This window comes from Elgaria multicarinata, chromosome 21 (genome assembly GCF_023053635.1).
Source record: "Elgaria multicarinata webbii isolate HBS135686 ecotype San Diego chromosome 21, rElgMul1.1.pri, whole genome shotgun sequence".
NCBI lineage: Eukaryota > Metazoa > Chordata > Lepidosauria > Squamata > Anguidae > Elgaria > Elgaria multicarinata.
The window spans coordinates 1,356,303-1,367,349 of NC_086191.1; the positions used below are offsets into that span (position 1 = coordinate 1,356,303).

The 11,047-nt window shown below is 53.1% G+C and overlaps 1 protein-coding gene across 1 annotated transcript in view; it reads left to right on the top strand.

The window, feature by feature from the left end:
- LMNA (lamin A/C) overlaps window positions 1-11,047 on the top strand; it is a 53,792-nt gene extending 42,745 nt beyond the window's left edge. Inside the window, exons 5-12 of the mRNA XM_063146146.1 lie at window positions 999-1,124; window positions 1,506-1,726; window positions 2,279-2,492; window positions 3,248-3,355; window positions 3,904-4,023; window positions 4,991-5,086; window positions 6,416-6,676; window positions 9,941-11,047. Coding sequence (XP_063002216.1) covers window positions 999-1,124; window positions 1,506-1,726; window positions 2,279-2,492; window positions 3,248-3,355; window positions 3,904-4,023; window positions 4,991-5,086; window positions 6,416-6,676; window positions 9,941-9,967 — 1,173 coding nt within the window. The 3' untranslated portion in view covers window positions 9,968-11,047. The remainder of the gene's footprint in view (window positions 1-998; window positions 1,125-1,505; window positions 1,727-2,278; window positions 2,493-3,247; window positions 3,356-3,903; window positions 4,024-4,990; window positions 5,087-6,415; window positions 6,677-9,940) is intronic.

Sequence of the window (11,047 nt, forward strand, 5' to 3'; positions counted from 1 at the left end):
TGAGCAGGGGTGCGTGGACAGGGGCGGGGGAACAGGCCTCTGTCATTCGCTGAGCAGCACCTCTTGCGTTGATGGCGTTCCGTTCTATGGCGTGTCGGGGTTTCCGAGCGCTGCGCAACCCCTGGAAAGGATGCCCATGGATGACCCCCACGCCCCACTCCAGGTCTCTGTCCTGAGTAGCTTACAATCCAAATGTCACCCTTGGAAGAAAGGTGCAAGAATGACGAGGGGATGACTGACAAGCTCAGCTCCACGTGTTTAAGCTCCGTTTTGAGCAAGGTGGGAGAGGTGGCCATCGCGTGGGAAAGCCCCCCTCCCACCTTTTGCCCTCCAGATACGTTGAGCTACAACTCCAAGCATGCTGGGAGTTGTTGTCTGGCACATCTGGAAGGCACCAGATTGGGGGAGGCTGGCAGAGGAGTTCCAGGCTTAAAGGGGCAGCAGGGAAGAATGTAGGCGCGTGCTGGGAAATAAAGCCAGGCTTGGAGAATGGAGCCGTGCTTCAAAGGCCAGGGGTGCAGGGAGGCCAGCGCCAGCCTCCTCTTTCTGGAAGGGCTTTTGGTCCAGCAGGTGCTTCTGCCACAGGAAGAGGAGGGCAAGGAGTTTTTGCTGATTTCCCCTTGCTCCCCCCCCCCCCCAAAATCTGCTCCAGAGCGCTGGGGGACCCTCTGGAGCAGCATGGAAGGTGGCTCACGGATCTGTGACAGGAAGGGGGAGTCGGTAGAAATGGGGGTGTTGTGTTTCCCCTCTTCCCCCCCCCCCCCCGCCAGACTAAATCGGAGACTCTTCTGCAAAAGGAAGGACTCCTCCTGTCTGCAGAAAGGAACCAGTGGATTCCGCTCAGCGGGTCTGGGCAGTGTAGCACACACCCCTTCAGTAGTATCCAAGAAGTATTAATACTGCAAATGCCCCAGGACTTCCCCAGAAGTGGTCGTCCTCCAGTGCTCAGTCCAAAGCATTTCTTCTGTGCCTCACTGGGAGCGGACCTTCTTTTTTAGCTGGAAAATGCCAAGCAGTCAGCCGAAAGGAACAGCAGCATGGCCGGAGCAGCCCACGAAGAGTTGCACGAGATGCGCATCCGCATTGATGGCCTGTCGGCCCAAGTGAGCCAGCTGCAGAAGCAGGTACGATGGCGGGTGGGGGCAGGGGGCTGATGCCGCCCCGGCCCGCTTTTGCATGCAGCTCTGTCGAATTCCTTTACCCAGAGTGCTCCCTTTACCCCAAAATGTACAGTGTACGCCCCCAATAGCACGTGGTGCTCTGCAGTGCACCTAAGTGCTATCCACTTAACTCTAAGGCATTTGAGTGAAGCACTCTTTCCTCCCCAGCCCTCTGTTTCAAGATGCCCCCCTTGTGAGACCCTGGTATTTCCAGTGGACGTCTCCATTGCTGCTGCAGAGGACGCCATCCGTCGTTTCGGCTCGGGATGGCTCAGCCTCTGTGTGGAGCCTGGATCTAATCCCTCCTATTCATTGGCCACCGCCTCTGTTGCGTTTCCTCCCCAGCTCTCTGCCAAGGAGGCGAAACTGCGTGACTTGGAGGACACCCTTGCCCGGGAGCGTGACACCAGCCGCCGGATCATGGCCGAGAAGGAGCGGGAGATGGCCGAGATGCGGGCCCGCATGCAGCAACAGCTGGACGAGTACCAGGAGCTGCTGGATATCAAACTGGCCCTGGACATGGAGATCAACGCCTACCGCAAACTCCTGGAGGGCGAGGAGGAGAGGTGGGCGCAGGGCTGGGCCCAGAAGGAGGGGTGGCCTGGAGGGCGGGGGGGGGGGAGCTGTGGCCTAGAGCGGTGGTGGGTCACGAGAGGTGGGTAAGTCCAGATGGGTTGAGCAGTTGTGAAAGTAGGTCCCACGTTGCAGGTCGGGAGTCCGAGGTGGGCCTTGGGTCTGGACTAGTTCACGACTACTGGCCTAGAGGGAGCATCTCTCCTCTCTCTCTCTCTCTCTGTCTGGCTGGGAGGAGCCCCGCTTAGTGTGTGAGGGAAAGCACAGGGCTGGAGTTGGGAGCCTGCCCTGGACCTGCACTCGCCTTTTGGGGCGAGTGCCTCTTTAATCAGGAGAGAGGGCCTGGCGGCAACAGCAGCAGCAGTGGCAGCAGCTTCTCACACCTGAGGCCGGGGCCCCGTGAGTGCACCTCACTCCGTGCTCAGCCAGAAGCCCCCCGGGGTGTGGTGCTCCCGGACGGACGGTGCAGGGAAGCCGCGCTCAGCCCTGCCTCTGCGGAGGGCGGCTGCTCAGCCCTGCTGCCCCTTCCTCTCTCCCTCTCCCAGGCTGCGCCTCTCCCCGAGCCCCTCTTCCCAAAAGAGCGGCACCCGGACCCGCATCTCCCACTCCTCCATGCAAGGCTCCTCCAAGAAGAGGAAACTGGAGGACGGCGAGAGCCGCACCAGCTTCTCCCACCATGCCAGGACCAGCGGCCGTGTGGCCGTGGAGGAGGTCGACCTGGAAGGGAGGTTTGTCCGTCTGAGGAACAAGTCCAACGAGGTGGGTCTTCCGGATATGCGAAGAGGTCGGGGAACGGTGTTCAGATGACCCTAAGGTGAAAGAAGCTGAGAGGTCTCGGTGGACCAGTCAGTCGTCTGACTTAGGTTCGCGAACTTTCAGGCTTCACAGAACTCCTCATCAGGCCAAATGAAAGTTTAGAGCTGAAACTGATGATGAGGAGTTAATGAGATCTTCCCTGCTCCTGGAGCGATGGGCTGGCTGGTCATGGAGAGGCCGCTTGTTTAGGTGCCCTCACAGACAGAGGAGGGTGGTGGGGTTGCTTGAGGTGGGTCCCAGTGGAAGGAAACGAGAGGACGGAACGGCCTGGTCCAGAGGGAGCCCGGTCCACCCCGCGTCTCTTCCTGGGAGATGGCAGCTCCTCTGAGGAGGACTGGTGTAGCCGGGGGATCCTTATTATTATTATTATTATTTAAGGATTTTTATGCCGCCATTCAGCCAAAAAAGGCTCTCACGGCGGCTTACAAAAGTATTTCTTGACAGTCCCTGCCCACAGGCTTACAATCTAAAAGACATGACACAAAAGGAAAGGGGATTGGGAGGGAGGAGGAGGAGGGGGAAAAGGAAAGCAAATTCAGGCACTACAATCTTAGTTGTAAAGTTCAGCAGTTACAGTTGACAGCAGGAGGGAGGGGGCTCTCAGCTGGACCCAGGCACGGTGGAGAGGTGCCTGGCTGCTGCTTCCTCCCTCATCCTTGCAACAACCTCCTTCTGTTTTCTCCCCCCCCCCCCCCCAGGACCAGTCTTTGGGGAACTGGCAGATCAAGCGCCAGAACGGAGAGGAGGCCCCCGTCTGCTATAGGTTCCCCCCAAAGTTCACCTTGAAGGCTGGGCAGCTGGTTACGGTGAGTAGCTGTGAGTCTTGTGTGAAGGGTGCAGTGAAAATGGACAGACCTCCCCAGGAACTCCTGCGGTGTGCAGATACAGTCAGCAGGCACCCCCAGCTCTTTTGGGTCAGGGGTACGTTTGGAATGTCGAGACACTGTCACGGGCGCTCCCACAAAATGGCTGCCAGTTCCTAAAACGGCTGCCATGGCGGGCATGGCTGGTCACAAAACACTCACTTCCCAGAAGGCCAACCGGTGAGGCTAAAAGGGGGAAAAAAAAGAAGGGGGGGGGAAGTGCCCTGTGGACAAGGCGGAGGCCTGAGCTCCAAAACCGTTCGTTTGAACCCAAGGAACGACGGCGCTTGGGGGCAGCAGGGCCAGACTTCTCCATTTACAAAAATTAAAAACGGCAAGAAGTGGAATAAAAATCCAGAGCTTGCTGAGCAGTGAGAGGCGGCACCACATCGGACACCCCAGAGACAGGCTGTGCTGTTGTGTGAGCGTGACGTTCCATGATGGTTTTTCTCTGCTCCTTTCCCTCTCCCCGTCCCTCTGCCCCCTTTAAGATCTGGGCCTCTGGTGCTGGCGTGACCCATAACCCTCCCACTGATATGGTGTGGAAGAACCAAAGCTCGTGGGGATCTGGGGACAGCTTGCGCACTGCTCTCCTCACCAACACCGGAGAGGTAAGGCCCGTTGCGGCTGAGGCTCAGGGGTGGATGTGGCTGGTATGGAACAGCTCGTCCGTCGCGAAGCCAAGAAGGCCGCCTACATGTGGGGGCCCTGGGCAAAGCGGGAGGCGGGAAAGGGAGTGGGGCCGTCTGCTGGAGCAGCTGGACGTCTGCCTCGTTGCTGTTTCTTCCTCTGTTTGTCTCCTTTTCTGTTTGTATTTAGATCACGGCGTGGCAAATGTTTTTGGGACTGGATTCCAGTTCGGGAAGGGTCTCTGAGGGGCATAATTCCAGCAGTGGGTGGGCTACGGGTACCAGAGGGTAGGTGGGGCAAAGCAAAGTAGGCAGGGCCAGATGGAATTCAGACCAGTTTGGTGATTTTCCCACCAAGTATTTATTTATTTATTTATTGCATGTCTTTACTGCCCAATAGCCGAAGCTCTCTGGGCAGTTCACAGAAATTAAAACCATGAGGCACACAAGCCACAGCTTAATTCTATGCATGTCTACTCAGGGAGTAAGCTCCAGTGCTTTTACCTCCTGAGTAGACGTGGTTGTTTCTCTTGGGAAATCCAAGCTTTTATCTCCAGTCAGTGATTGGAGATAAGAGTGTGGGCTTCTTGCACAGAGCTGGAGGGAACATGGGGGAGGCAGCCTGTAGAATAAACTCGTGGGATGGACCAAGAACTTCCACTGTCAGCATCTGGTCCTCAGGCCAGGGTTTCTCCCACCCCTGGTTTGGATCATAGGCCCTTATGCTATGCAGCACTTTGTTTTTAGACATTTAAGAGATGGCGGTAATTCTGCCCAGGAGCTCTTCTCAGGACCCAGACTACAGTCCACAGCCCTCTTGCCCCCCTCTTTCTCCCTCCCTGCTCTGCCTGGCTGCCACTCATGCATAAATCCTTCCAGCCGAGCTGGCTGGGCAAATAGCTGCCCCTGTGTGACGTCGCTTCTTCCGTTCCGCTCTCCCTCTCTGCAGGAAGTGGCCATGAGGAAGCTGGTGCGCACGATGATTGTCGATGATGATGAAGAGGAGGATGACGAAGATGGCGTCCACCACCGCCACCACCACCACGTGAGTTTCGTGGGACGGTGTCTTAGCCCGTGGAGCCCCCTAGCGATGGGCTTACAGCCACGTTTCCTATCTAGGTGTAGGCAGCTTTCGGGAGGTGGAAGCGATGCCCCAGGCACCCACCTCCCATTGAGGTATTGAATGCCGAGAAACAGGAGAAAAGCGTTGGAACCTGAAGGCTTCCAGGGCGCACCGACCGGAATCTAAAATGCACCTCCACCATCACTCCAAAAGACAAAATAGGGACCAGCAAGGGGGTGGGGGGATGTTTTACTCAGAACAGGAGGCCGGAAACGAGGCTGTTCCTGCTAAATGGGAACAGTTGGAGCCGTCAACATGTGCTTCGGTGGCCCAAACTAGACCTCGATATGTCTTTGTATTTGATGTGTTCATTTTTTAAAAATGCAAATAGCCTCAACTGTGCGTGTGTGGCTGAGAATCATTGGGCTTCTCAGGGAGGGGAGTTTAGCCCTTTCTTCTCCTGCTGTGGTCCTGAAGAAAATAACTCATTTGAAGCTGCAAATAGCACCTTGAGAGGAGGGATTTACCCCAGGGCAGCACAGAAAGGAAGTCTTAAGCTCCCCTACCCCTCCTGCCGCAGTTCTGAGGATTATAGCCCCTCTCCTTCCCCCCACCCCACATTTGCACATATGGCCTGACTGGAACCCACCAGGAGAAGAGCCTTTATTTATTTATTCATTTATTTATTTATTGCATTTCTATACCGCCCAACAGCTGACGCTCCCTGGGCGGTTCACAAAAATTAAAACCATTCAAAGTATAAAACAAAAAGTATAAGAACATGATATAAAATACAATATAAAAATACAACCAGGATAACATGAGTGTAGCGGCCCCTTCTCTGTGGAACTTTCTGCTCCTGGAGGTCAGGCAGGCGCCAACACGAGGCTGCTGTTTTTCTGGTTCCTTTGTTTTTAAATTGAACAGTTTTAATTTGCTTTTCACCGCTCTGGAATCTGTGTTAGATAATTGAGTGGAATATAAATATTGTAAATAAATAAATAAAACACATTAAGTGCAAATTTGCATTTAACCTCACGTCCATTTCATTTTAGCATGATAGAATTGTATCCCAGAGTACTTTCTTTTAAACCACCAGTGTCGTCATCAGGAGCAATGCAGTGCGAAGGTGGGAAGTGTGCCAGCCAGTAGTAGACTACAGAGATACCAGTACCATTCCGAGCGCACCTGGGCAGGGCAGTGGGGATCGCGTCCATCTCTTGCTAGGACTAAGGTTCCGGGGCCTCCCGTGACGGGGCGGTTCCACCTCTGCACATGTTGGGTTGCTGATCTCTCTGCCTTCTCCTCCAGAGCCACTGCAGCGCTTCCGGTGACCCGGGCGAGTACAACCTCCGTTCCCGCACTGTCCTGTGCGGCAGCTGTGGGCAGCCGGCGGAGAAGGCGGCTGGTGGCACCAACGCCGCCGCCGCCGCCGCCACCAGCACCATGTCTTCTGGCTCCTCCTCTTCCAGCCTCACCATCACACGCAGCTACCGTACCGGCGGCACCGGCCTTGGGGAGAGCCTGCTGCCCAGGTCCTACATCCTGGGCAATTCCAGCCCACGCCAGCAGGTCAGTGCTCCGCTGTGGGCCAGGGCTTCCCTGGGGGAGGCAGGGGAGGCGCATTGCTCGGGAGGCCTCGGCTCTACCTGCCTGCCTTATTAGATGACTCGCACGGCAGGGCAGTCAGCATTCTGGGCTTTCCAGCAGCGCTGGGGCAGCTGAGGCTCCCCGCATGTTGTTGGACTACGACTCCCATCATCTATGACCCTTGGGCATGCCTGCTGAGGCTGATGAGAGTTGGAGCCCACCTGCATCTGTGTGCAGATGTGGATTAAAACTCAAAGAGGCCCCCATGGCTTGCTGTCAGTCATGGTGAGCACGGAGGCCCTGCCTGCCTGCTGAGACTGCTGTCCAGTGTGGATCCAGTTGATCTGGATCAGTGGTGTGATCCAGCCTGCCTTGCCAGCACCATGTGGGAACTGGGCCTGAGCCTTCGAACCCTCTGTGCCACGCAGATGTGCAAAGGATCCCTGTAGTGGGAAAGTTTGAAAATAGCTGGACTAAACCAACTTGGAAGGAAAGCACGCGCACCCCCAGGTCAAAATCTCTCTGTGCATCCCGTGCTGGGCGCAGCGTGTCCTGCTGAGCTTGACGCATGTAAAGGTCTTAGTGTCCTCAAGCAAATGGTCCTCGTCCCCCAGATGGACCTTTGAGTTGGTCCTCCGTACACCGACACCCGGGAGCGGCGAGCTCCTGCCCAAGTCGGCTGGTGGCTCAGTGGCGGAAGAGCCCATGCTTTGCAGGCAGAAGGTCGCCGGTTCGATCCCTGGCGGCATCTCCAGGAAGGGCTGGGAAATGCCTGCTTGAAACCCTGGGGAGCCGCTGCTGCCATTCCGTGTCAACAGTACTGGCCTAGGTGGACCCAGGGTCTGGCTCTGTTAGGCAGCTTCCTAGGCTGCTAAGTGCAAGCTGTGTGTTAGGTATTTATGAGCCGGCCGAGTCAGACCAAAGCTCCGTCTAATCCAGCATCCCGCTCCTATGAGTTGACTCCAGGAGTGGCGCAAGTAGGACATGAAGGCAGCGGCTCCTCTCCACAAGCGATGAGTACTGGAAGGAGTGGAGTGTCCCCGGGGTCCCTGGGGCCCAGCCACGACTGATGCCTGTGTTTGTCTGATTTGCCTGGCAAGCGGTCTGTGCTCGTGCCTTGTGTAAGCAGATCCCCACAAGGCCATAGTAGGGCAGTGAATGTCTGTCCCATACTGAGAATTCATGAAGGTTACAAAAGGCCTCTGAGGTTCCCCACCCCCCGAAAACGATTAGCCAGCTGCCTCCTTGTAAAGGAACAAAACCAGACAATTGTGCAGTGAAAGCTCTGTGCCAGTTATGTGCATCTCTCCTTCCACTGGTGGTGGTGGTGGTGGAGGAGGAGGGCTTAGGGCCATGTGAAATCTTGGCAGCTGTTTGAGGTACGCGGACTGTCTCAGAGACCCCAGGAATATACACCCAGTGGACTAAATTGGGAAGAATCAAATGTAGCATCAAATATCTGAGCTTCTCACCAAGGCTTCCGAAAGCTCTCAGATCTTAGGCAGCTCCACCAAGTCGAACCTCCGCTTCAGGGTTCAAGGGCTTCCACCCTCTATCACAACGGATGCAGTTCTTGCTCAGCAAGGCAATGTTAAATGGCAGCATCTCGAATGGTCTCTTACCTGGTGGTAAAAGCCCCGGGCTTTCTGGGTAAGAAATAAAGTCCCCGGCGCTGGGCTGAAGTCTGGCTTGGAGTCGGCCTATTTCATAGAATCATAGAATAGCAGAGTTGGAAGGGGCCTCCAAGGCCATCGAGTCCAACCCCCTGCTCAGTGCAGGAATCCACCCTAAAGCATCCCTGACAGATGGTTGTCCAGCTGCCTCTTGAAGGCCTCTAGGGTGGGAGAGCCCACAACCTCACCAGGCAACTGATTCCATTGTCGCACTGCTCTAACAGTCAGGAAGTTTTTCCTGATGTCCAGCCGGAACATTTCAATGCATCTGCTCTAAGTTTGACTGACCCTGGATCCACACCATTCCCTGCTATCACCATTCCCAGCATGTGGCTCCTTTTTTTAAAAAAAAAGAGATCACCACTTCCACTTTTTTCAGTGATTTAAGGGCTAATCTAGATGGGACATTCATCGTGCCCTTTCATTACTGTTCTTTATTTTTTTCCCTATAGGCGTGTGGGGAGGGGCCAGGTGTGAGCCTCATTGCTGGGGGATTCTCTGTTCTGAATCTCACACCAACCACTTTCATTGGGTGACCCAAACGTTCAGTATGATGAGCAGGAGGTGCATTTCCTCTACTCATTCCTCACCATGCATAACTTTCTAATCCTTCATCATGTTGGGTTCAAGTTAAAGGGAGCCAGATTCCAGCTGGACATCAGGAAAAACTTCCTGACTGTTAGAGCAGTACGACAATGGAACCAGTTACCTAGGGAGGTTGTTGGCTCTCCCACACTAGAGGCCTTCAAGAGGCAGCTGGACAACTATCTGTCAGGGATGCTTTAGGGTGGATTCCTGCATTGAGCAGGGGGTTGGACTCAATGGCCTTGTAGGCCCCTTCCAACTCTGCTATTCTATGATTCTATGTCCCTCCTTAGATACTTTCTACACAAGGGTTTTATTGTGTGCTCATGACTGTAGTTTGAGGGTCCTTTACATGAGATCATCCTCCTCCAGGGTGTCTCCCAGGCTTTGCAACCATGATCATGGGATGTTTTAAATTGAGGAAAGTCTGTAGTATCCTTCATCATGTCCCTCCTTAGATCTTTTCTACACAAGGGTTTAATTGTGTGCTCATGACTGTAGTCTGTGGGTCCTTTACATGAGATCATCCTCCTCCAGGGTGTCTCCCAGGCTTTGCAATCGTGATCACGAGATTTTTTTAAATTGAGGAAAGTCTGGAGTATCCTAATGAAAGGCTCCATGTATTTGAGCAATTCTACTATACCACCGTGCCACCTAATATAGCTGTATAATGAAATATATTGAGGGACAGAGAAAGAAACCCCCCAGAAAGAAGCTCTTATAAAGGAGCCAATCTTACTTCTACAAAGAATCTGGAAGCAGAAGCTTTGGTAAAGTTGCGAGATAAAAGCATCCTGTAGAAATGCCTTTTGTCATCTTTTCTGAACGAAAAGGCCCCAAATGCGTTGGTTAAATCTCGCCTCCTCGATTGTGTGGTCCGCCTCTTTCTGCATAGGTGGATCACTACTTGCTTCTCAGCATTTTGACCAGGATCCAAAGTACTGGACAGGAATCAACACCTCTTTCTCCTCCTCTCTTTCCCCTGCAGGGTCCTCAGAATTGCAGCATCATGTAACCCTTTTGACGTTCCCTGATCTGCTCACTGCCCCTGTTCTATGAAGCGACTTCCTCTCCATGTGAGCAGGGGGAAAGAAAGAAACATTTATAAAGAGCTATTTTCTACAGCAGGAATTTATACTTTATTATTATTATAATATATATATATATATACACACATACAAATGCTAAATGATGCTTCAGGGTTTTTTCAAGAAAAATCTTTTTTCTGTAACAAAAAAAGAAAAAAAAAAGAACCAAGCCAAAGAGGTTGAGTTATTTTTGCCAAAAAGAGAATTTTAAAAAATGTTATAGTTCAATATGTCTTTAGATAGGGGTGTGTGTGTGTGTATATATTCTTTGAATACCAAAGCTTTCCGTTTGTAAAAGGAAATACGTCCCTCAGAGTTAAGGCCCTGTTCCCCTTGGGGTTTTTTGCACTTAATCTCTCTCTGTGGGATCTGAAAAAGATGGAATTACACTTATGCCCTCGGTTAACAGCAGCCTCAAGCCACAGTTGCCAAGACACCCTTGAGGTGAACTGGCTTGACCCTTCTAGAGGCTGTCTCAAGTCAGAGTTAAGCCTTGTTTACATTTTGAATACGGATGGGAGATTTTTTATTATTGTTACTGTTCGTAGTTTCTAATTAATTTCAGTTTGATTTCCTAGACAAGAAATTCACCATATTTAATCCCATGTAAGGTCGTTCAGGTTGTCTTTTAATTCATGCTGACGACCTTCTAGGAGACAGTGACCAACCGCCCCGCCCCGCCCCCCCTCACAAACAAGTGATGCAAACATTTTGTATGCTGTCAAATCACAGGCGTTCGACGCCCCTCTTGGCTTTTGCTTCGAAGAATGTTTGGCTTAAAAATGGAGAACACCTTACTTTGGAAACTAGCATTTCATATCCTGCTTTATTAGAAAAGGTAGTCAGCAGCTGGGGCTGGGCCGCTGCCCAGTAAGAAGAAGACGACGACGACGACACCTTTAGGACCCCCTCCCCGCCCCGCTGACATGCTCTGCTTGCGTTGCAGCTGGTGTTCCCTCCCCGCAACTGCTATGTTGTAATAGCCAATATAAATGCTACTGCGTTGA